This window comes from Manacus candei, unplaced genomic scaffold, assembly GCF_025592945.1.
Source record: "Manacus candei isolate 608988 ecotype Guabito, Panama unplaced genomic scaffold, ASM2559294v1 h1tg000045l, whole genome shotgun sequence".
Lineage (NCBI taxonomy): Eukaryota > Metazoa > Chordata > Aves > Passeriformes > Pipridae > Manacus > Manacus candei.
In genome coordinates, this window is record NW_026138093.1 from 1,024,165 (window position 1) to 1,049,923 (window position 25,759).

Genomic DNA, 25,759 nt, shown 5'->3' on the forward strand with positions numbered 1-25,759 from the left:
TGTTGTTCTGCTGGCAGTGTCTGGTTCATGATTAGGGGAAGAGATTTTTAGGCTGGGTTAGGATTAAAGCTTGGCTTTTCATACTGGTAATACAGATTTGGGATTGGGGTGGGCATTGCAGGACAAATAAGAGTCTGGAGTTCTGGGTTTGGGCTTTTTCTGGTTTGGAATTAGAGCAGTGGTGTCCTAGTTAGAACAACTGGGACCGATTCATCACTGGATAGGTATAGCCCAAACCTGTGTATTCTATGGCCCTCCATGCCATTTCCCAGAAACTCTTGTCAAGGGGGCGGGGGGGGGGCTGCCTGTGGGGGGATGTTCCTGACCTCATACCCTTTTATGGAATTTCTTTCTCTGAGCATCCTCATACCCTTTTATGGAATTCCCCGCTCTGAGAGAAGGATTGACCATTCCTTTTATGGAATTCCCTACTCTGAGGGAAGGATTGACCATTCCTGCCTGAACTGGAGAATATATAAACCTGGAGTTTCAGAACTTTTCTACCACTCGTGGGACCCAGAGGAGAGGAAGACTGCAGCTCATCGCTCTCAACCAGACTGAGACCACCACCCTCAACTGGACTGCAATCACCACTTTTGACCAGACTGCAACAGCTCTCCCACCAGCAGGTTTTTTCCCTTCTCCCTTTACTTTGGACTCAGGGGGGAGGGGGGTGCCCAAGGAACACCACTTTGTTCATGCCCCAGGGTGCTGGGTTACACATTTGGGTTTTGTGGGTTAAGACCAATTGTTAGTTTGTATAATTGTACTTATTGTATTATTTTAATAATTTGTTATTCTGACTTAAATTCTCTTCTTTGAGTTGAGTTCATTTCCCCTGCTGGTTAACTTGGGGGTGGGAGGGGGGGCTGAGGGGAGTGGGGAGAGCGGGAGCGGGGTTGCCGTGGGGGTACCTCGGTGTCCCCATGCCTTGATCCCTGGAGAGTGAGGGAGGCTTGAGATAGGGAGGAGCTTCGAGAGCCCTGAGAGCCTGGAGAGGGGGGGCACGGAGAAGGGGAAGCCTGGACAGTGGGGACCCCTGGGATCCCCTAGGACAACAAATTGGAGAACCTGATGAGGGGGAATTTCTAGGAATGCGGCATCCCAAAGGCGAGAATCAGAGGAGAAAGGAGCCTTGGGACCCCCAACACTCCCAGCATCTCTAGGTAGAACCCCCAGCATCCCAGACAGGGGAGACTCTCTGAACCCTAGAGGGGGGAAACCAGAGAAGGGGAAATCTTAGGAGAATTTTTTTGGGCTAATCTTCATATTTTAGAGTATTTTTTAGCTGAATCTCAACTATTTTCAGTTTGGGGGGGCAGGAGTCTTCTCACTCTTTCTTATAGGCTTTTGCCTGAATCTCGATGATTTTGGTTTTTCTGGGCTGAGTCTTGGTGTTTTGGAGGTTTTTATGGACCCAGGATGTCCGGTGAGTTCTAGAGATGGACTTGGGCAGGAGGAACCCCCAAGCCAACACGCTCAGCCCTTGTTTTCCCCCCCATCAGGATTTGTCCTTCCCAAAGCTTGGGCGGATGGAGGAGGAGGCTGCGAGGAAGAGGAAGATGCCTTGGGCCCCCCAGGCAGGTGAGGAGGAAGTCAGTGTCCCTTTGGGCGGGTGTTGTGCTGGCTCTGTCAGCCCAGCACGGCCCCGGCTGCAGGACAACCCCGCTGGCGCCGCCGTCCTGCCGGGGCCGGAGTTGGGGGGATGTCCTTGGCCTTCCCTGTGGGCCGGAGGCAAATCCCCTGCCTGTCCTTCTTGCTTCCTGCCCCAGGCCCCGAGCTGAGGACGGAGAGCCCGGAGGACAAATCCCCCCGTGAGACCCTGGTGGGAGAGGCCGTTTTGAAGGGCTCCCCGGCGCAGGAAGGCAGCGGGGAGGAAAAGGGCCGGAGATCCCCCCGCAGGAGGGGCTCCAAAGCCAGCCCAGGGTGCTCTGAGGAGGAAAGAGCCAGCCTGTGCCGGGAAGGCGGCCGGAGCTTGAGGGGGAGCTCTGAGCTGGTGGTCCCTGAGCAGCCTCCCAGCAGGAAGAAACCCTTCCAGTGCTTGGAATGTGGGAAGAGCTCTAGGTGGATCACCAGCCTCCTTACCCACCAGCACATCCACACTGGGGAACGTCCTTACACGTTTGGGAATGTGGAAAGAGCTTCAGGCAGCGCTCCCATCTGATCCGACACCAGCACATTCACAGTGGGAAACGGCCCTACACGTGTGGGGAATGTGGGAAGAAGTTTCAGACCAGCTGGAATCTCCTCGTGCATGAGCAGACGCACACGGATGAGAGGCCCTTCCGCTGCACCGACTGCGGTTTGCAGATGTAATGAACTGCACCAATATTCTCAGCACAGAAAAGGGTACAAAACTCCTTACTTTTTTCCACTGTTTTCTTGGAATGACTTGTGAACTGAAAACCAGTGAGTTTCATCAGAAAGGACAGATCTGTTTCTAGACTTTCAAGCTGAGCTTTCAGGTCTGATGGAGATTCATGTCCCTTGGATTCTCCCTGCGTTTCTCTTTGGAATGATTTTCTAGAATGGAAAAAGAACAAAATAAAATCAAAAGGGCAAAAGAGCTGGATGTGAGAACAGGTTTTGTCCCACCAGTACAGCAATATCACTAAATAAGAGGCATCTGAAATGTGATCTGATGGTTTCCAGATCAAGATCAGTTTTCAAGAGTCAAACCTCAGTTGGATCATATTGCTGGGAACAGCAAACTACTGAGATTGACACAAACACTTTCTGTTCACTGCCAGGTAGACACAGCCTTTATTACAAATCTGGAGGTGCAAGTGTCCATTTCAAGGAACAGCCAACAAAAATGAGCTAAGATGCCTTTACTCATCTAAATGACTTATTTTATCCATGGATTATACATTTACTATGAAATATCAGTTAAATAATGGGATTTAAAAGCCACAATGTGGCACTTCTTTAGCACATAATGAGTCACACCTCTGCATGTCCCCAACCTCTCTCTTTTTTTCCCTTTTTCCCAAATAAACACCCCCTGAGCTGTTTGACAGGGCACAATGGAAACGTGGCCTTTGCAGCCAACAGCTCTGCAGGGCCCACACAGTAACACCCCTGACATCATGCTCAGACTGCCTTGTAAAGGACAAAGAAAGCAAAACCCTAAAAACCCACAAACCACCAACAGAAGGCAGCAAAGACAGATCAAATATTTATTATTTTCATTTTTTCCTATATAGCCCATTTTCTAAACAAGATCAGCACTGTAAAAATAAGCTTTTGCCTCTGTGTTAGGACTTTCCTTATGCCAAACAATTCTGACACAGAAATACTATTAATGCAATGTGTGAAAAAAGGCATACATTGACTTCAATATCTCCTCCTCAGAAAAAAAGGTGGATTCTTGCTGGATATCTTCGTACTTTTCTGTCAATAGTTTTATTTCTTCTTCCAGTGCCTGGATTTCATCTTCATAAACTTGATAAACGTTGTTGTCCATTTCTCAGAATCAGTGTTACTCCACAAAACAAAATAACTATATTTCTCAGGAACAAACAAACACAGAATTAATTTTTAAAAAATGCAAATGTAACATTAGGCAATTGTTTCTCCTACCTCCCTACTTAAAAAGAGACAAATTAATTAGATATTATCAGTTTTGAAAACTGAAAAACTGGTACATACAGGTTTTAAACATCCCAGGGAGCTCTGACACCTACAGTAATTTATACCTCCATAAAGAATTCTGAACCTTGATTCTTAGGAACCAAATTTGACAGGAATTCTTGAAAACAGAATTAAGCTTGCAGTAAAACTGTCCTTAATGCTACAGTGTCCTGTCATCAACTTAACACCTGCTTAAACCCTAGAGAGTCCACCCAAGCTGATGCTACAAGAGCAGAAAAGTCACTTGTTCCGTAATTCTGGATGTAACAAACCTTCCTACAAAACACAACTCACTCAGCTCAAAGCATCACCAGCAGGAGAAATCATACCTTTGGCAAACCTGTGAACACAGGCAGCTCCAGATAGCAGCAGGGATGGGACAGAGAACTGATCTCTGACTTGACATAGAAAAAGAAAAAAAAAAGGAGAGTTTTCTTCAAAACAGATATTAGCTTTGAAAAAAAAAATCGTAATTTTGTTGCATTGATTCCTCAAAGAATTAATTAAATCCAATCAAAGCTGAAGTAATTTTAAGACACAGATCACTGCACAGCCTCCAAAGATAAAGTTAAAATAGGAATCTAATGGGGTCAAAGGATCTTTAAGGATCTTTTTAACTAATCGTGACTTGATCCAGGAGCAGATGCAGCTGGTTTAAATTTGCTGTAACAGAACAACAAACTGCTCTACAGGTAAAACCCAGTCCTAATCAGATATAAAAACGGGACCCAGCTGTGACCAATTCACCCAGCACTCAGCTGGTGAGATGAGGCACAGCTGTCCCTGACACAGCAGCCTGATCTGCCTTTTGGTTAAACACCAGCAAAGAGGCACAAACTGCAACCATGTTTCACAAATAATTCAAAATAAATAAATCTCAGTGTTCAGGGAAAATAAAAATAACCTGACACGTTCAGAGGACTGTAGAGGATATTATGCAGCTCGACACTGATGTATTAATATTTTCAACCAGGAAAAAAACATAAGTTGACTTCATGTGTTCTTAAACCATCCCTACTGTACCTGCAAGATCCACACTAACACTGTTCAATAAAAAGGGATGAGGGGGGAATAGGATTTTGTTGGTTTATTTCGTAAGAAAGAGCATCTGAATAAGACTTATAAGAAAATAACATTAAAACATGTTTTGCACTAGAAACTCAGTGAGTAAATAAAGAATATGCAATTAAAGAATCACCAAGATTGTACCTAATCATGACTGACCCTGACATTTTGAAGCAATTTGGTGCATTAAATGCCAACATGCAACGAATAGAAGTTATCAAGTTTTAACGCACCCTATTAGCTTGGGGGGATTTTTTTTTAACTAGACACAGTGAGGAAAGTTATGGTCATAATAAAGAGCACGGTGGGGAAAAAAGAAAAATATTTCAGCAGCCAGAACTTTACCCCTTTACCCCAGAACTTTTACCCTTTTGCTGACCCCTCTTTTAACAGCAATAACAGGACACACAAACTGCTTACAGCTACTTGAACCAAAGGCTTTCGCCAGGCTGCAGAAGACTCAAAGACTTGTTGTGACCGCAAAGAGCTTTAACTCCAGAAAACAAATACCCATTAATTAATTATTTTTAAGTAAATAAAAACTTCTGCAAACAGGCAAACACCTCTCCTCACCCTAAGCATGTGCACGTATATCACACGTGTGGATATACCGCATAAATGTGTATATTTATGCATGCTTGTGCATTGACAGTGCATATTCCACATTGCTACATACCTGCCCGGCTCTGAGAGGGGTCGGCAGGACCCGGCGCTCAGGGAGCGGAGAAAGGAGGACCCGGACTCGGACTCGGACCCGGCTGTGAGGAAGGAGCGGAGGCCCCGAACCCGGACCCGGCTGTGAGGGAGGAGCGGAGCCCTCAGACCCCGACCCGGACCCGGCTGTGAGGGAGGAGCGGAGCCCCGAACCCGGACTCGGCTCTGAGGGGGCGCGAGCACCACCCGGACCCAGCGCGCGCTGCCCGCGCCTTTCAAACCGCGCGCCCGGGCGCTACCACAGCTCCTCCCCGAGCGGGGGGCGGGGCACCGGCCGCGCCTTCCTCCCCGCTCCTTCTGAAACGACGGAGCCGCTGGGGGCCCGGTTTCAGAGTCCCGTACTAGAGACAAAAGGCAAAAACGTTACTTTGAGAGCCGTTCGCTTGTTTAGGTTAATTTCCGCTCGCGTATTTGCGGAAAACGCCCCCGGCTTTTCCTCCCGGTTGGTTACGCCCAAAGCGTCCGCAGTCAGAGGGCCCAGCCCATGTGTCCCCACCATAACTTGACCGGCCGGAAACATGAAGCTTGTCAGAGTGCGGTTGCCCGGGGAAGCGGAACCCTTTTTTCCCGCGTGAGGGGCGCTGGGGGGAAGGTAAATTGAGTGGCGCCGCGAGGAGCGCACATGGCAGCGGTGAGGGAGCGCGGGGGGAGCCGCGGGGGCGGCGGGACCGGGACCGGGACCCCTCGGGCGGGGGAGCCCTCAGCCGGGGGTCCATCGGCATCTCCTATGAGTATAGTCGGGTCTGTGGGTCTCGCCTCACCCTCAGAGAACGCTTGGGTTATATCGTAAAGAACCGCTTACAATTATCGCGCACCCAGTGATGTGGTTAAAGGTTTGTGAAGCAGTAACCCGAAACCCTGGTGAGTGCAGCAGCACAGGGTTTGCAGAGCAAAGCAGGGAGCGCCGTCGCCGTGAGGTTCCTCGTGGCTTTCGGGGGGGATGATTTGTCCGTAATTTTTCATCCCATTGGCGGTAACCCCGCAGTGCCGCTGTCACTGAGCTGTTGTTGTCTCCCTGCAGGAAAGCAGTGTGTGTTCCCGGCGGGATACTTTGGTTTCTCGACATGGACAAGGAGCAGGTTTCCAAACGTTTGTATGTTGGGGGGCTTGGCCACACGGTTTCCAAAGCTGAACTGGAAGAAAGATTTGGCAAATTTGGGCGTGTTTCGGATGCAGAGATTATTACCAGGAAAGATGATGAGGGTAATGGTTTTACTTCATCCTTTATAAGTTCATTGCTTTTCACTTTGAAGTGCGAAATGGAATGTTTGCTCCAGAGACACTTTAATTTTCAGGAAATAGCTTCATTTTCAGTTTTAAAGGAAACACTGAAATGATGTGGAAATTAACTGGATGTTTCTTATTGATCAGGGAACCCTATGAAGACTTTTGCTTACGTCACTTGTCAGCATTTCGGATGCAGATCTTAGGAAGTGTAAGCACATCTTTTTATTTTTCACTTATTTATGTTTTTGAGCCAAGTTGCATTGCTGATAATGCATGTAATGTTGTCACATCGGGGTGTGGTCGAGGCAGAGCTTGTTTCAATCTGTTTTATTAATTCTACTTAAAGGAGCAGTTTTAGGGGTACCTTTCAGACACAGACTTTAACCAGGTGGGCAGTGAGGTGTAAGATGCTGAAGAAACCTCAGCCTGGCATAGAAGGAGGTGTAGGGAAGTCTGGGCTATGCTTTTTTAATGTAGAAAATACTCATTTCCCATCTCTTTGTTTTGCAGGCATGTCAATTCTAAATAAAACAAAATGGAAAGGGGGGACACTGCAAATCGAGTTGGCCAAAGAAAGCTTTTTGCACAGGTAAAAATCAGGCTTTAAAAATATATATTGTTGCTCAGTCTTTTTCGGTTTATCTGTTTACATTATGATAATAGCATTATATATTATTTCATCTTCTACACTCCTTTACAGTTTTGATAGACACTGGTGGAGTGTTGATGCACATTTGATGCTGCAACATGATTTAGATCCTTATTCCCTTAAAGGGAATGTCAGGATGTTAAGTCCTTGAGCAGTGAGTGGTTGCTGTTCCACGGGAGGGGGTCCCTGCCAGCTCTAATTTAGCACATGGGCTTTGGCCCAGCACTGCTTTTCAGGCAGGATGTACTTTTTGGTGCAGGCTTGCCACAGAGAGGGAGGAAGCAAAGCTGCAGAAAGAAAAGCCACAGAGGAATAACCAAACCTGTCTGTTGGAATCACTGAAAAAGACTGGAGTTGTGGACTTCCACATGAAAGCAGTACCAGGTACAGAGGTGCCAGAGCACAAGGTATGGTGGGGTAGATGGGTGAGAGAGTTAAACCAGCAGAAAGCAAGCTCAGTGCATCTAAATTTATGCCAAATCTCTATGCCTTGTGTGAAGAATCTTAATTTTTAAGGGTGACAGTCCAAACTGTGAAAAATAGGCTGAAGAAATACCTTATGTGGAGACAAGGAGAAGGCTCCTGTCCTTCTTTGTAATGACATAATTCTGATCCCACTGTCCTCTCTCATCATGTTAAATTAGGAAGTGCTTTGTTCCTCATGTATGTCGGGAATTTACATAAGTATATAGTATAATATACATTCATGTCACCCTTAAAAGCTTGTAAGGAGAATATGTGATTTATTTTTATACAGCATTTAATTATTTTGATGGCTGGGCTGTCAGGAACTACTCTCTGTGCTTCAGCACATTCAGGGTCAGGGTCTGCACAAGCTTGCAAGAGTAAGAATAAAATCACTAAACATGCAAATTAAGGCAAGAAGAATTATATTTACTACAAAGTTTCCAAAATTATTTGCTAAGCACAGAATGGTTTTGAAGGGATTTTTGGTTTTGGTGGGAAAGGGGAAGAGAGCAAAATAATAGTGGTTCTGTCTGTTAATTCATAATTCATTCACTGTTAATTCATAATCCAGAAGCCATATATTAGAAATAGTAGTTGTAAAGTAAAGAAAGTTACTTCTTTATTATCACTCTTTATTTGCAGGTTGTAGAAATTTGGTTTTTTGGTTGGTTTTGGTTTGTTTTCTTTTTGAGAAGGAAGCTGGCTAAGGTGCACAGTACAATCATATCTCACTTAACAAAGTAAACAGAATTGGTCACAGATGGTTCCATATTAGTGGTTTTGTTACCCAAGAATAAACATCCTATTCTATTACAGGGTCACTTCCACTCTTTCTTTGTTTAACACTGATTATTTTTCTTTTCTTTTAGAAGTGGGTTGTTGGTAAATTCGGCAGAGTCTTGCCTGTCCTGCACCTGAGGAATCAGCAAAAAAATAAAATATCCTTTTCCTATTGTTTGGGCACAGGCACAGTTCCCTTCCTCATTTTGTCATGTGGAGAAACAGTTGCTGAACAGTCTTAATTTTGACTGCTGTGTCAGACTTCATTTACTGAATCCTCCAAGTAAATCTCACAGTAATTGGTGTGGTTTGGCTGAGTTTCTTTCACTGCAAGTCAGTGGCTTAAAGGCACCAGACAACAAAGACTCCTTGTTGTCCTTTCACACCGAATCCAGCCTGTCCATAAAGACTCCACTCTGCTTGCTGGAGGAATCCTGTTGTTTTACTTCCTTAACTCAGACCCACATTGTGAAATATGACCCCTCCAAGTATTGCCATAACCTGAGGAAGCTGGAGCCAGACCTGGCACAGGCAGCTCCTGTGGCCGAGCTCACCTGGCACTTGGAAGGGGGAGATGCCAGTGCCAGCAGGAAGCGACCAGCAGAGTTCCCTGGGATGAAGAAACCCCGGAAAAAACTGAGGCAACTGGGCAGGGAGGCCCTGAATGGAGCAGCAGTTCTGTCCTCTGGGGGCCAGGCCCATCCAAACCACCCCAGCTCAGCACAGCTCGGTCAAAGAGCACAACCCAGAGCAGGTGACAAGTCTAAATTGCCTCCATCGAGGAGTCTGGAGGGTGAAACACCAGGGAGAGGTTTATTGGCACATCAAAGCAATGTTAATGGAGTGGCAGCTCAGAGTGGTTCTGACAGTGAGGTTGATTCTGAAGAGGAGATCAGAGCAATGGTGAAGGAAGAGAAAGAAAAACAGCAAGCGAGGAATGTTGAGAGTGAAAGTGACCCCCTGGAAGTTGTTGGGGATGATTTTGAATTAAAATACAGTAGTCACTGGTCCTTATGCAATCCAGATGCCATGAAGAAACCTATCAAAGGAAGTTACAAAGAGACCATGGAACATGATAATGGTTATGATTCAGCAGATACGGATGAAATTATTGCTGAAAGTAAAACTCCAGATCCAAACAGCAGCAAAACTACAAGGTTAGAAGATTCTAAACAGGTGGAGGTGAAAAATAAAGAAATATTAACTAACAAAAAAAGCGGTTTGGCAAATGACTCCTCACTGAAAACTCGAAATGTAAAAGAAGAACACATTGAAAGAAAGGGGAAAACTAAAAAATCCAAAATTGCTGCCTCACAGAGTTCAGCAGAGACAAGTGATAGTGAGAGCTCTTACTCAGAGTCTGAGCAAGGGGAGTCTGAAGCCAGTTCTGATTATGAGTCCATGATGCAAAACTGTTACCGCTTAGACCTTTCCTTAGATGACTTAAAAGCACTGGCTGCCAAAAGCACTGGGACACCTGCAGAGGAACCAGATGGTGCACAGGGTTCTGGTCTGTCCAGTGCTGAAGAAAATCCTAAGGGTAATGTAAATAAACCTAAACTTTCTAATTTTCACCCTGCAGTTAAAAAAAATAGCATCTGTCCTGAAGATGTGCTGACTGATATTTTAGCAGGGAAGGAGAAGGAGGAAAGCTCCAAGGGGCAAAATAATTCACGTTTGAAGTATCGGCCCTTCAGGGGAATGGGGTCCCTTGGTGTAAAAGAGGCAACCAAGGACAGCACTGGGTTAAAGAAGGGGTCTGTAGGAAGTTTAGGACTGGAAGCTTGTGTGTCTCATTCTGGGGAGGAGTCATCTAAAAGACAGCCCAGGAACCTTCCATTCTGTTCACTTGAAGCCAGCAGTGAAGAGACACAAAACGTGCCTTGTGAGCAGCACGAGGCACTGTCAGGTGCTGCCTCCTTGGCAGAGCAGAGACATCAGCCTGTTCCCAGGCCACGTTTACAAGGGAAGAACAAGGATGGGAATTCTCTACAAGCCCAGAGTTCAGAGCAGGGAGCTGCCTGTGCCAGCCCTGCTCAGAGTGACAGTGGGAGCAGTGACGGGGACAGTGACGCCTCAGGGGCCCACAAACATGTGAAACGGCAACAGAAGAGCCCAAAACTACTTTCCAAAAAGTTGAAGAGGAATGCAAGCAATAAAAATGCAGAATGTGAAGCTAATGCATGTGAGAATGGGAAGGCAAGCCTTTTGGAAGATAAGGAGCTTTGTCTTCATGCTGCTGCCTCAAAGGGACCTACAAGAGATAAACAGGTGCAGGACAACCAGAGGAGGCTGGCGGCTCTGGAGGAGAGGCACAGGGAGAGAGAACTGCAGAAGAAACTCATCCAAGGAGCTCTTTCAAACCTGGTAATTACACTCAGAACCTCTATCTGAATAGTCCCCAGTACAAGGGAAAGGGTAAATAAGATGTGTGGATTAAGATTTTTAAAGATGGCATTCTGGATTTTCTGATGCACTGCCAGTTTGGAGCGTACACAAAGTGGTGCATGCCTAATCCCTGGAATGCCTCTAGAGTTGCAAGAGGAATAGCAGGTGTCATGGAAATGCCTTTTAGATACTTCTGTATGACTGCAGCAAGTATTTGCTATGTTTGACTTGCCATTTCACCCTTTCCTAGGATAGCCAGGCAGCAGGGAAGCACAAACACATCGTATTCGATTCAGATGTGGAAAATGAGGCTGAAGTGGGTGAGACGTTGAAAAAAGATGGAAGTTTGGGAAATATGCATGGAGAAGTAAGTGTTATTAGGAAAAAGACCTGTATGACTATGCCTTTTATTCTGAAGACTGTATTTTATCATAGTGAAGTGTCAGAAAAAAGTAGGTAAGCTTTGAATTAACATGAATGATTCCTCTTTTTGTAACATCAGACAGGTTTGAAAGAATTTAACTGTCTATCTGATAAAGCTTGAGAGCTTGGAGAATTTGTAAGGAGATTGAGATTTGTATAAAAGATATTCTAACTTCAGAAGAAAAAGAATGTTTGTGTAATTAGTTTTGAAATTCCTCTGCTTTTAGTCAAAGGAAGGTGAAGAGTTTTGGCTTGAGCAGAATGGAACTACTCTGCTCTTTCCAGCACTGGACAAACAATCTGATGCAGTATCTTGTTTTTAAAGTGATGTTGAGCTCCAAAGAAGCTGTGTGCTGCTGCTTCTTTACTCTGATTTAGCAGATTCTTCAGGGTTTTACTCCCATGGTTTCAGTACAATTAAATACTTTTGTTTTTTCTGGAATAGAACTTCTTGTATATCACATTTTTTAGTCACATCTCTACTAAAGCTTTAAACCACTGGGTTTGCTTTTGTTGGGTTTTTTCCTCATAAAGGTAGTAAGATTGGGGCCATTCTCATGATTTAATTAGCCATTGATATTTTTAAATTGATCTCCCTTGACATAATCAGGGAGATTTTTATACTTAAGTATCTCATATTGTAAAACCTGAGTTACCCTTTAGATGGGAATTCTGCCTGTGGTAAAACTTCACAGTCATGATTATAAACCAGAATTCACAAGGTGTCTATACAGGATAAGATCTGAAGCACGTGGATCAGTGAGTTGGTTGTGCAGGAAATCCACTTTTTCAGGTAGACTGGAAAGCACACAAACAAAGTTGGTACTGATTTATACCCTCAGACCTCTCCCACAAGAGAGGACCATGCAGTTTTTGAAAGGAAGCCAAGTGCTGCAGAAAAGGAGAGGTAATATTGCAGCTTGGTAGCTATAGTTGTGATGTTTCTTCCTGTGCAGAGATGGTTTTAGCAGCAGACTGAGTTTGAAACTATGCACACTACTGTTTTTTCTTTAGTTCTCTCTGGGATTGCTAAAATGAACATACAGCAGGAATTGTGAGCACTAAAACCAACCTGTAATGTTGTCTTTTCTTGCTAGTCCATCTACCCTCTGTGTGCCATTTCCTGTCCTCACTGAAGGTGAGAAAGGTCAAGTCATGGACTTGAAGATTTGCAAATCTGTGAGAAGAGCATATTAGCTCTTAACATTTCTCTTGCCAGAAAAGAAATCTGTTCTATATATCATCATTTAGTATCACATACTAAGTGAAAACTCCCTTAAGGATGTGGATCATTAAAAAGGAGGCTTGTTCCTGCCTTTAGAATCAAACCTCAGATGTTTCCCCCCCAATGCTTACCCTTAAAAGTGAACTCATCAGTGTGCTTGGAGAAGTTTAGGAAAACATTGAGGGCTCTGTTTTCTTTTAAAAACAGATGTGTTATGTTCCTGCCCTTGAACAATCTCATTTCAGTAAAGTTAAAGGGAAGAAGAAGAAGAAGGAGGAGAGTGAGAAACCGCCTCAAGTATCTGAGAAAATCTATTATGATATTGCTGCTGATTTCAAAGACTTGTTTGGATCCTCGAAGAACAAATCAGAAAGAAAGGAGGAAATACCCTGGGACAAGGATGATGCAGAGGACTGTGCCTCACCTGACCATTTGGGACCTACATCTGGGAATGATGCAGCTCAGGAGCCAAGTGGCTTCAAGTTTTCCTTCTTTGGAGACACGGAGAAGTCGAGCGTAAAAGAAGGTAAGAGCAGAACACGCCCAACAGTGCCATTTGTAGCGGGTCAGTTGTGTCAGGCACTGCAGAGGGATATGGTGCACAGAAATTCTGAATCCAGGGGATTTTCAGAGGCCAGAGTCAGTAATGAGGCAGAATCAGTATGGTCTTCACTTACTCTTGCCAAGATGCACTTTTAGCTTCCATCCCTGAGAGGGATGTTTGGAGAAAGAACAGTTGTTTAATTGGTTTTTTGAACAGTCATGGAAAAGCTTGTTGCCATCCACTAAAGTTCTGAAACAGGGGGAAAAGGTGATCTACAAGTCAAATCAAGTTCCGTGTAACCCAACGAGATTTTAAGTAAAACGTGTGTTAATGTAGTAGTATGAGCAAAAGAAAATCTTAGAGTTGACCCCAAGAACACTCCAGAACACTTTATTGTTTACCTAATTTTACTACTGTACCTTTAGAAAATTGAAACTGAGTGACACATGATTATTGGGGTGTCCTAAACTAAGATGAAATTGTTATGCAGTCAAGATTAAAAAGTGCTAAATCAAGTCAGTTAGTGAGGCAGGAAATAAATTAAACCATGTGAAGTTAACTGAAATATTAAAAGAAAAAAAACACACAAAAAACCCAAGGTCCCCACATTTCTGCTGACTTCAGTGTCTTCTGAATGCAGTAAAAAGCTTTCAGAATACATAAGAGGTCCCTAGAACAAAGTGGAAAATACCTGAGCAGAGATGTAGTTCAGAAAACCTGGGAGGGGAGGTTTGTCTCCTTCTTAAACCTGCCTTTTCCAGTGTAAGTATGTCACTTGGAAGTAGGATTTTTTTACTGGCAAGTAGAAGAATAATCTGCTTTTTTTTCTTTTTAATTGTAATATTATTGCAGAGCCCTACATACTTGAAACAATAAAACCTGTAAAAGTCACATGGCAAGAAGATCCATGTTTCCAAGACAGCAGTTCTGAGGGTGATGATGAGCCAGAGGCATCAGAAGTTGAAAAGGACCAAGAAATGCAAGTTACAGTTGTGTTTGTTGTCTACTTGGTTGTAGTACTTTGATGTTGTGAGAATATTGATAGCAGCACCCAGGTCATGGGAAACTGAGATCTTTGTGTCACACCTCTGAGCAGTGGAAGTTGTCTTGGAAAACCATTCCTTGCTGCACAGAGTGTGATAGTCAAAAATCCCAACAGCCCCTTTGTCATGCTGAGTATAAAAACATAAAAGCTGAGTTTCTGGTTGAACACCTGAGAAATTAGCTGGGTAATTTTGGTTTGACCCAAACCAATTTTGGTTTGGCTAAAACTCAAAGTAAGTTTTCTTTTAAAAAATGGTTTGGTTTTGTTTTTTTTTTTTTTATAGACAGCCATATTTGGTTACTGTGGAGTAATGTTCTTGGATGCATTCTCTTTCTCTGAAGCTTTAACTTGTGTTAGTGGAATTTGATGGTAACTTTTGTGATGGTAAAATTCCCCTGTGTTTGTCCAGGTTTATTTCTTTGCCACACAGAGAAAGTACAAGATTTTTCTTCTTCTCCAAAGATGATGAACGACTGAGAGGTACAACAGAACTTATTCACTTTCACTCCTTTTTTTTTTCTTTTAACTCATACTGAAATTCAGTGAGGAAAAGATACTGCCTAGTTATTTGTTTTGTAACACAGATGAGAGGTTTAAGAAAAAAAAAATAAATTGCCAATTTCTGTCGTTACTTGTGGTCTGAATTGTGGTAGAATCCCATGAGAAAGTTCTGGTAAAATAAATGCTGAATATCTGTCTTGCTTTCCTTTTTTTCAGATAATTGCCTAATATGTGGCTGGTCTTTCAGGCCTTACCAAAAAAAAAAAAATCACTTGACAAGTTATCTGGACATTTTGGACCCTTTCAGGCATATATATGATCTTTAACTTTCTCTTGTCTTTCTGGTGTTACTGTTAGAAATGCTGAATATTCTTATTAGCCACATATGCCCATGTGGTTCTCAGTCCTAATTAATCTGGGGGTTTTTTTTGTATGAATATAGTGAGTTTTTTATTTAAAACCAAACCAAACACCACACCCCCAAACACCACAAAAACAATTGCTTGTGATGTTTTATGCACTAAATTATCAGGACAACCTCAAATAATGTTTGTTTCTTGAGACATATTAGGTAACTATCATTAAATATGTTGCTGTGTTAGTACAGTTACTGCACTGCAATCTTCCAGAAGTGTTTAACCATATTAATTTGTTCTTTTTTGTGCAGAGGGCCCTAAGTTATTTTGTAGATCAGTAGATCTCAGTGAAGAAAAAGATGGTTGGGAAGACAGACGTAGATTATTGCTTGAGGTGAGTATTTAACAGCTGTGGCTGAAAGCTGAGCATGAGGAGGGAACACGGCTGCTTATTTGCATAAAAACATAATTCAGGACCTCTAGAAAGGCTTGAAATTTTGTAATTACCAAGGAACTAAACTTTTTTAGTATAAAAGTGAGTATAACACCATGTTAGGATGTCCAGTCAGGCAAATTACTGAATCTCTGCGTTGTACAGGACCAGTTACTTAACTGTATGTTAAAAAAGTGTTTGAGACAAATAGGTGAATTCAGAGACTTGTATTATTCATTATTATTTTAGTCATAATATTATATTTTAAATATTTTCAGGAATGCCGGAAGAAGCACAAGGATGCAAAAAGAAAAGTGAAAGCAAAACAACAAATATTTTTTACCTTCCTGATCAGAAATGTTTCATGTTTCATCTCTGAAGAAGTTGCAAAACAATGTTACTTTTAAAATACTTCCAGAAATCTAGTGGGAAATAATAATTTTGGCAAAAACTACTCAGACTTTGTTTCTACATAGTAACATGTTTATTCTGTCAGTTCAAGGTTTGTACCAAGGTCTGGGGATTTGTATGTGTGTGTACATATATATATATATATACACACACATATATATGTATATGTATATATATATACACACATATATATATACATATATATATACATATATATATATGTATATGTATATATATACACATATATGTACATGTATATATATACACATATATATATATGTATATATATGTATATATAAATATACATAGGGTTTAAATGTGACTTGCTGCTTTCTAGGATTTTTGATAATTAGATCATGTAACAAAGACATTCTGCTGTGTCCTCTGGCCCCAGTGCTGAACAGGGCTGAGAAAGAGCAGATAGCTCTGTGTCTATAAGACTATAGAACTTGTATTCTGCCTAAATAATAGAGATCATATTTACAAATATTCAGAATGTGTTATTTGCAGGGTGAAATGTCCCAGAAGTTAATGAAAAGACATATATAACAGAGCAGACTTATGAAATGGATAATTTGTATTTTAAGAGATACTAATGTGTTTAAATATAATATTAATAATACTGTCCTAACAGCATTGAGTTTAAGGTGGTGGTTGTCATAGGTTTGAAAAGAGATGCTGGAATTTTCTTTTTCTTCCCTAGGGTCTCAATCCACCCCCCCATCTGTTTCTTCTGGGATGGGGGGAGTTGGGGACGGGGTGGGGGCAGAGCGGGGCCGCACATGCAGGGGCAGGGAGAGAGGGAGATCTCCTGGGGAAGTTTGTGGCTACAGGGAGAGTTGGGGGAGTCCTTTGTTAGGGGGCTCTTGGGTTTGGTCCAGGACCGGACAGAGTGGGAGCCTGGTCTTTGGCCACTGCTTTCCCTTTTCCTGAGGGGAAGTTTTTCTCCCCATGGGACACCTTGCAGAGAACGACTGAGAGAGAGAGAGAGAGAGACCAACCCATCTCAGAGCGAGGTATTCTGCTTTCAAGACTGTCTGTGGGGAAAAAGGGACTTCTTTGCTGGCTGTGAGCAGCTGTTGAACTGCCAGGACAGTCCTGCCTTCTCTCCCCCCTCCCTGGGTTGCCACAGGTTTCTCCCACCACACCTGGGGAATTGGGACTTTGTTTGTGTTTGTTCTGAAAGTTTTTGATTGCACCATTTGTTGTTTATTTAGATTTTGTTAATAAAAAGCTGTTTCTTTTCCACACTTCCACCTGAAGTTTCTTAATTTCTAAGTGGTAATCTTGTTAGAGTTACACAGTAAGCAAATTATTCTTTATATTATTGTTCAAATAGAGTACCATTGGCCTCTCCAGTTGCGTGTTTGAAAATGGATTCTGTTTCCAGAAGTGCAAGAAGTTCGTAGGTCACCAGGGAGTTTGCTGTAACTGCCTGTCTGTGCTGCCATGGACCCCTGAGGGAGCAGGAAAGCAGCTGAGTGCACCAGTTCTGGAGCACGGGGTTACTCCTTCCCAGGTGCAAGACCCAATGGTTGCCTCTGTGCAACATGATTAGGGGCCTCTGTGCCCAAAGCTTGAGCCCGCCCAGGACTCGCTGGACAGCAGCAGAGCCTTGTGGTGCCTCAGCCACTCCTCCCAGTCCATATCATCAGCAAACGTGCTGAGGGTGCTCTCCGTCCCTTCTGCCAGGTCACCGGGCAACCGGTCAAACGAGGGTGCCCCAGCACTGAGCGCCGCGCTCACAACCCTCTGAGCTCTGCCATTCAGCCAGGTCTCAACCCCCTCAGGGTCCACTCATCTAAGCCACACTTCCTGAGCTGCCTGTGAGGGGGTTCTGGGAGGCAGGGTGAAAAGCCTTGCTGAAGTCATGGCAGACAACAGGCACTGCTCTCCCCTCATGTACCCAGCCAGTCACTCCAGCAGAGAAGGCTAGGAGACTGGTCAAGCATGATTTCCCCTTCCTTTTATTCCACAGGCTTAGAGATGACATGCAGTATGAGCTGTTCTGTCCCCTTTCTGAGGATGGAGGTGACACTGATGGGCCTGTCATCTCCTGGGTCCATCTTGCTGCCCTTTTTGAAGACTGGAGTGATGTCAGCTTTCCTGCAGTCCTCAGGCACCTCTGCTGGGGAATCAGCGTCCCTGATGTGCTGGCAGTGTTCCCTGTGCCAGGGGCAGGAGCAGAGATCTGCCTTGGCCAGGGCCGGAGCCCTGGAGTGGCACTGCCTGAACAGCACTTTTTGTGCAACAGTGGCTGCCCAACAGTCCTCGGTGGCTGCCCCAGGGCCTGGCATTTGACCCTGTGCTTGCTGCAGCAGCAGCCGCCCGGCTCTGTGGTTACCGAGGGCTCGGAACCTCGGTTACCAAGGGGCTGCCTTACAGTGGGTGAGGGGAGCTGGGGCCATCCCTGCCCGTATTTCAGGTGCAGGGTGCTGATGTCACAGTGGCCACTGTGACCCGTGAGGCCAAGGGCACAAAACGGGACTCTGGGCTCAGGCCCAGTGTCAGTGTTACCTGACAACGAGAGGAGAAGGAAGAGGAGGGACAGCCCCTCTGTTCCAAACGCCTCTCGCTTCTTTTGCACTACAGTGTAGTAGCACTTGGAGGAGACCTCAGTGTTCCTCAACCAGACGACAGGAGGAGACGGCAGAGAGAGACTGGGCTCACACAGGGCTGACCAGCGAGTCAGGGGGCTCTACGCCTCAGGGCTCTGGCCCTGTGTTGCAAACTCGTCTCACATCTGCCTCAGAACCAGTGTAGGAGCACCTGGAAGAGACCTCGGTGTTCCAAGGACAGGGACCCACTGCTGACAGTCACCATGTCACGCAGGGAGCAGGCGGCCCCCAGAGGGAGGGAGCCAGGTGAGAGCAAAGTGCCCCTCCCTCAGCCTGGCAGAGGGGCTGTCGGGGCGGGCAGTACAGGTGCCATGCCCGGGGCCATTGTCTCTCTCCTCTCCAGCATGCCTGCTGTGTCGGAGATCAGAGGCTGACTCGGACATCTGCGGGGAAAAACTCTTCATACATGGGTTCTGTGCCCACGAGAACTGCCTGGTGAGTTGCTCTGTGGGCTCCCTCCACTTTTTGACAGGCAGTCCTTGCCACTCTCTCCTCATCAGTAAGTTTCATTTTCCTGCAGTTTTTTGCCAGCAACTTTCCTAACCGCCCGGTTCATCGAGGAGGACTCTGGTGTCTTCACTCATGGGAGATCCGAGCTGTAGTCTCCCAGGCGGCAGAGCAGGTGAGAGCCTGACTACAGGAGGGAGATTTGTGCCAGGCGAGGTTTGCTGGAGCTTAGCCCAGACCCCAAGCAAGAAAGCCCAGCCCTTCCAACCAGCTCTGGGACAAGGAGGAGGCCCTGAGGCTGCTGCTGATGGGGCTGCTCTGCTCTTTCCAGAACTGCTACATCTGTGGCCAGATCGGGGCCACCATTTACTGTTGTGGAAGACACTGTGAGCTGAGCTTCCACCTGCCCTGTGCCAAGCAGGGACGCTGTGTCACTCAGTTCATTACACCGTACAGGTACCTCCTGGCCCCTTCTCACCACCACCAGGGAAGGGCCCAGCACTTCTCACCTCACTCACCCTTTTCCCCCCAGGGCCTTCTGCCCCACACACAGCCCAGAGCAGGCAGTGGAGGCAACTCCAGAGCCGGGCACCCAGTGCCTCATCTGCATGGAGCCTGTGGAGGACAGAAAGACCTTCAGCACCATGGTGTGCCCAGCCTGTAAAACTGCCTGGTTCCACAGGGACTGTATGCAAGTAGGAGTGGTTCCCTCACCCCGGGGGGCACAGCAGGGGCTCAGCAGCACCAGGGCCTCACTCTGGCTATTTGTGTTTCTCCTGCAGGGACAGGCTCTGCATGCTGGTTATTTCTCCATCCAGTGCCCCCTCTGCAGAAATCGTGACGCATTTCGCAAGGATATGCTCACCATGGGGATCCGAATCCCCTACAGGTTGGTGTCCTTCTGCCTGGCTCACAACACAGGGGTGCAAGTGCTGTGCCATGCCAGGGCCTGCCCCAGCAATCCTGGCCCTGCCCTGTTCCGTGAGTCCCTGGTTCAGCTTCCCGCAGGAGCTGGAAATGGCACAGCGGGAAGAGCAGGGACACCCTGCACCTGCCCGATGCCAGGGCAGAGGGAGCTCATCAGTTTTCCTTTTCCATCAGACTACCAACATGGGAGAGCTTTAATGCATTCGCTGAGCTGGGAGACAGACACAGGCACTGCGATGCCAGTGAGTGCCTTTTTCCAGGAGGCAGGCAGGAGGCAGACGAGGAGGGGTAAGTTGCCAAGGCTGCACCCCAGGGCTCTGCAGGGCTTGAAGCAGAAGAACCCAGGAGAAGAGCTCAGAAAGATAATCCCATGCTTTGGACACTTTGTCCTCACCTCCATGAACCCGTTTGCTTTTGCAGGCCCTGGGAACTGCTCCTGTGCTCCTCCTGTGCTGCTGAGGGCACTCACAGACGCTGCTCTGGCCTGAGGAACAGTATAACCAGCTGGGAATGTGATGGCTGTGCTGGCCTGGGCACATGTAAGAGGCAAAGCACCCTGTTGACCCTGGGCCTGGTGTCCCTGGGTATGGCAGTGGGTGCTCAGGGTGGGTTTGGCGGAACCTGTCAGCTCCAGGAGGGCTGGAGGCACTGCTCTGGCCTATCCTGCCCCAGGTCTGGGGTGGCCTTGACATTCCTGCTTCCCCTCACAGCCACACGAGATGAGTCGGGGCTTGCTGGTGTCAGCGTGGCCAGACAGCCAGGACTGGAGCCTTGTGATGGCTCCAGGGAACCCGCGACCATCAGCCCCAACACAGGAAACCTGGTGCTATCAGGGCTGTCTCCCAGTTCTGCACCACTGGAGACCGTCAGCCCCAGCACCAGCACCCAGGTGCCAGCCCCTGCATCTTCAGCACCACAGACCAGCAAGCGCCGTACCAACCGACAGGCAACATCGGAGCAGCCTCTGCAATCCCCCTCACAGGGGACGGGCAGCTCCAGCCCTGACAGTCAGATAACATCAGGGTCATCCCAGAGCAGCTTCACAGAAACTGAGGACAGCAGCTGCTCCAGCAGTCGGGGGCCTGACCGCCGGCAAAACCACCCCCGCCGGCAACGTCGGGCCCAAACTGCACACTTTCGGTCCAGAAGTCCCCTGGACAGGACTCATGTGACAGCACCAAGTCCTGGGAGGCGCAGGACCAGGCAGAGACCATCAGGGACATCCCGCAGGCGAAACCGCTCCCGCCTGCAACGTGAGACACCAAATCCATCCGGCCGGTCCAGAAGTCGCCGTGACAGGAGCCAGGTGAGAGCACCCAGTGCTGGGAGGAGCAGCCACAGCCGGGAGACATCAAGGACATCCGGCACACAAAATCGCTCCCGCCAACAACATCAGGCCCCAGATCCATCCAGCCGGTCCAGGAGTCGCCGTGTCAGAAACTGTGTGAGAGCACCAAGTACTGGGAGCCGCATCCCCAGCCAGGAAGAATCAGGGACATCCCGCAGGCGAAACCGCTCCCGCCTGCAACGTCAGACCCCAGATCCATCCGGCCGCTCCAGAAGTCCCCTTGACAGGAACTGCACGCCAGCACCGAGTGCTGGGAGGCGAAACTCAAGGGAGACAGCAGCCAGGACTTCCCAAAGGCAACAGCACTGCCGCCGGCAGCGTCGGACCTCAAATTCATCCAACAGATCCAGAAGTCCCCATGACAGGAGCCGTGTTAGAGCACCAAGTACTGCCAGGCGCACTCACCGGTGGGATGGTGAGACAGGGACCCACCGCTGACACGTCCCACGTCAGCCAGGGAGGAGGAGGCCTGGAAGGGAGAGAGCCAGGTGAGAGCAAAGTGCCCCTCCCTCAGCCTGGCAGAGGGGCTGTCGGGGCGGGCAGTACAGGTGTCATGCCCAGGGCCATTGTCTCTCTCCCCTCCAGCATGCCTGCTGTGTCGGAGATCAGAGGCTGACCCGGACATCTGCGTGGAGAAAATGCAGAAACATGGGATCTGTGCCCTCGAGTTCTGCCTGGTGAGTTGCTCTGTGGGCTCCCTCCATTTTTTGACAGGCAGTCCCTACCACTCTCTCCTCATCAGTGAGGTTCATTTTCCTGCAGTTTTTTGCCAGCCACCTTGCTCAGCACAATGATGATCAAGTAGGACTCCAGGGCTTTCTCCCAAGGATATCCTACATGCAGTCAACCAGGTGGCACAGAAGGTGAGAGCCTGAGAAGAGCAGGGAGATTTGTGCCAGGTGAGGTTTGCTGCAACTTAGCCCAGACCCCAAGCAAGAAAGCCCAGCCCTTCCAACCAGCTCTGGGATAAGGAGGAGGCCCTGAGGCTGCAGCTGATGGGGCTGCTCTGCTCTTTCCAGAGCTGCTGCATCTGTGGCCAGAGCGGGGCCACCATCTCCTGCTGGGATGGCACAGCAGGAAGAGCAGGGACACCCTGCACCTGCCCAATGCCAGGGCAGAGGGAGCTCATCAGTTTTCCTTTTCCCATCAGACCACCATGAGGGGAGGGCTCTAATGCATTTGCCCAGCTAGGAGACAGACACAGGCACTGCGATGCCAGGGAGTGCCTTTTTCCAGGAGGCAGGCAGGAGGCAGAGGAGGAGGGGTAAGTTGCCAAAGCTGCACCCCAGGGCTCTGCAGGGCTTGAAGCAGAAGGACCCAGGAGAAGAGCTCAGCACCTCCATGAACCCGTTTGCTTCCCCAGGCCCTGGGAACTGTTCCTGTGCTCCTCCTGTGCTGCCAAGGACACCCCAGGACAGTGCTCTGGCCTGAGGGACATCATAACCAGCTGGGAATGTGATGGCTGTGCTGGTCTGGGCACAGGTAAAAGGCAAAGCACCCTGCTGACCCTGGGCCTGGTGCCCCTGGGCCTGGCAAGGGGTGTCCAGGGTTGGCTTGGCAGAGCCTGTCTGCTCCAGGAGGACTGGAGACACTGCTCTGGCCTATCTTATCCAGGGCCTGGAGCAGCCTTGACCCTCCTGCTTCCCCTCACAGCATCCAGTTAAGACCCAGAGCTTGTTGCTCTCATGAAGGACTCTTCTGACAACACCAAGGAATAGGAGACCATCAACCCCACTACGAGCAAACTCCATACAAACCGACAGGCAAATCCCTCTCACAAAAGACGAGCAGCTCCAGCCCTGACAGTCAGGTAACATTGGGGTCATCCCAGAGCAGCTTCCCAGCAACTGAGGACAGCAGCTGCTCCAGCAGTCGGAGTGCTGACTGCAGGTGAAACCGCTCCCACCAGCAGTGTCAGACCCCAAATTCATCCAGCAGATCCTGAAGTCACCGTGACAGGAGCCGTGTTAGAGCACCCAGTGCTGGGAGCTCCACTCACCGGTGGGATGGTGAGACAGGGACCCACCGCTGACACGTCCCACGTCAGACAGGGAGGAGGAGCCCCCCGAAGGGAGGGAGCCAGGTGAGAGCAAAGTGCCCCTCCCTCAGCCTGGCAGAGGGGCTGTCCGGGCGGGCAGCATGGGGCCAGGAGCAGTGGCACGGGGAGGCAGGAGCTGTCCAGGCATCCCGGGGCTGGGACCCTCCTTTCCTCAGCAAGTGGGGCCCAGCTGGGGCAGGGGACACCTGCTGGGACACCCGTGCCCACAATGTCCCGTCCTCCCCAAGGCCTCCAGCCCTGCCCTTCAGCCAGCCAGGCAGGGACAGAGCAGCTCTTGGGGTCGATCCCGCAGGGAAGCTGCCCCAGCCCTGCAGAGGTGCCATGGTCTCTCCCCTCCAGCATGCCTGCTGTGTCAACAATCAGAGGCTGACCCGGACATGTGTGGAGAAAAAATCCAGATAAATGGGCTCTGTGCCCACGTGTTCTGCCTGGTGAGTTGCTTCATGTTTTGACAGGCAGTCCCTGCCACTCTCTCCTCATCAGTACGTGTCTTTTTTTCTACAGTTTTTTGCCAGCCACCTTCCTCTGCACAATGATGATCGCATAGGATTCCAGGGCTTTCTCCGAAGGGATATCCTAGATGTAGTCTCCTGGGAAGCACAGAAGGTGAGAGCCTGACAAGAGCAGGGAGATTTTTGCCAGGTGAGATTTGCTGGAGCTTAGCCCAGACCCCAAGCAAGAAAGCCCAGCCCTTCCAACCAGCTCTGGGATAAGGAGGAGGCCCTGAGGCTGCAGCTGATGGGGCTGCTCTGCTCTTTCCAGAGCTGCTGCATCTGTGGCCAGAGCGGGGCCACCATCTCCTGCTGGGATGGCACAGCAGGAAGAGCAGGGACACCCTGCACCTGCCCAATGCCAGGGCAGAGGGAGCTCATCAGTTTTCCTTTTCCCATCAGACCACCATGAGGGGAGGGCTCTAATGCATTTGCCCAGCTAGGAGACAGACACAGGCACTGCGATGCCAGGGAGTGCCTTTTTCCAGGAGGCAGGCAGGAGGCAGAGGAGGGGTAAGTTGCCAAAGCTGCACCCCAGGGCTCTGCAGGGCTTGAAGCAGAAGGACCCAGGAGCAGAGCTCAGCACCTCCATGAACCCGTTTGCTTCCCCAGGCCCTGGGAACTGCTCCTGTGCTCCTCCTGTGCTGCCAAGGACACCCCAGGACAGTGCTCTGGCCTGAGGGACATCATAACCAGCTGGGAATGTGATGGCTGTGCAACCCCAGCTGTTATCAACAGAAGTTGCCGTGACAGGAGCCGTGTGGCAGCCCCAAGTGCTGGGAGATGCACCCCCAGCCAGGAAGCATGAAGAACATCACAGACGTGAAACCGGTTCTGTCAGCAACTTATCAAATCACTTCAATAAATGTATAGGACTGCTTTTTAAAATATTTTTGTGTATTTGCAAAATTATGCAAATGGCACTTCCGATGTCGCAGTGTTTAGTAGATTGTTTCATCCTAATGCTTCACCTGACACATTGGAGGCTATTGCAAAGCCCAGGGCTTAGTAGTATCTTTGTGCAGGTTTCCCTTTCATCCCCCTTGGCTTTTGGCACAGCTTTCCTTTCCTTCCTATTCTATGGTTTCCCCTTGGTGTTGCAAGGGAGACGTTTGGAATGTTTTGCAATGCAGCGGTGCCACCGCCTTGATGCACTGAAGGCAGGGAAGCAGTGGCGGGGTGTTGGCAGCGCCGTCCTGTCCCTGCTGCCGGCGGCCCGGGGGCAGGAGCGCCCCGGCGGTGCCATGGCGGGGTTCCCCTCAGGTGTGGGCAGCCGCAGCCCGGCTGTTCGGGGCGGCCCCGGCGGTGCCATGGCGGGGTTCCCCTCAGGGCGGCCCCGGCGGTGCCAGGGCGGGGTTCCCCTCAGGGCGGCCCCCGCTGCCCACGCACGGCGGTGTTGCCGGGGCAGCCTCTTCCCCAGGCACATCTGTGGGCTGTGACCCAGCGGCGACCGCTTCCCGCTCTAAGAGCTGTAAGGGGGATATTTTTGAATTAGATGATCAATGGAGCATAGAGGCGTGAGAACGAAGTCATATTAGGATGTGAAACCAGCTAGAGTATGGTACAATGTAACTTATGGCAGAAGCTAATTGTAAGGTCCATTGTGCTTTTTAGCAAGTCAGCTTGATATTCCCTATTATCAGAGCTGAGTTCTTCCTTGGTTTTGCTACATATTGCAAGATAGATACATCTACCCTTGAAACACTATGGTAGAGGTCATACATAGGGGTGAGAAAGATGATGATGGGAGGAAGATTATGTGGGCAGGGGTCGCTCGCCCCTTGCCCCACAAGTAGGGCATGCGCAGACTGTTGCCATGAGGTAATGATCAGGCGGTGTTTGGCTGCCACTCAGGCATCACCTTATACTGGGTACTGGCCCTACGTAGTGTAATGTGGAACTGATAAAATGGGGTGTCAGGACTGCTGGGGTGAGCGATCCTCATCCTGCCATGGAGACTGTGTTGCTCCGCGGGGACGCCCGCTAAGCACGGGCACCGACCAGCTG

At 48.3% G+C, this 25,759-nt stretch overlaps 2 protein-coding genes, 2 long non-coding RNA genes and 1 pseudogene across 4 annotated transcripts in view; all 5 read left to right on the forward strand.

The window, feature by feature from the left end:
• LOC127474808 (uncharacterized) overlaps positions 1 to 25,759 on the forward strand; it is a 1,366,245-nt pseudogene that overhangs the window by 924,255 nt on the left and 416,231 nt on the right.
• LOC127474925 (nucleolar protein 8-like) lies at positions 6,353 to 9,283 on the forward strand. The gene is given in 8 exon segments (XM_051796254.1): positions 6,353 to 6,615; positions 6,784 to 6,821; positions 6,823 to 6,847; positions 7,150 to 7,228; positions 7,548 to 7,695; positions 8,626 to 8,694; positions 9,002 to 9,091; positions 9,093 to 9,283. Coding segments are annotated over 8 exon segments (651 nt in total). The 5' UTR covers positions 6,353 to 6,476; the 3' UTR covers positions 9,156 to 9,283.
• LOC127474989 (uncharacterized) lies at positions 18,413 to 21,828 on the forward strand. Its single transcript, XR_007906061.1, has 3 exons — positions 18,413 to 18,455; positions 18,621 to 18,726; positions 21,788 to 21,828. It is a non-coding gene; the product is annotated as an uncharacterized LOC127474989 (long non-coding RNA).
• LOC127474975 (uncharacterized) lies at positions 22,353 to 23,061 on the forward strand. The gene is made up of 3 exons (XR_007906030.1): positions 22,353 to 22,466; positions 22,566 to 22,684; positions 22,894 to 23,061. It is a non-coding gene; the product is annotated as an uncharacterized LOC127474975 (long non-coding RNA).
• The window catches only part of LOC127474847 (PHD finger protein 7-like), a 165,410-nt gene continuing 163,478 nt past the window's right edge, over positions 23,828 to 25,759 (forward strand). The window contains exon 1 of the mRNA XM_051796157.1: positions 23,828 to 23,903. The gene's annotated coding sequence lies outside the window, so the exon portion shown is untranslated. The remainder of the gene's footprint in view (positions 23,904 to 25,759) is intronic.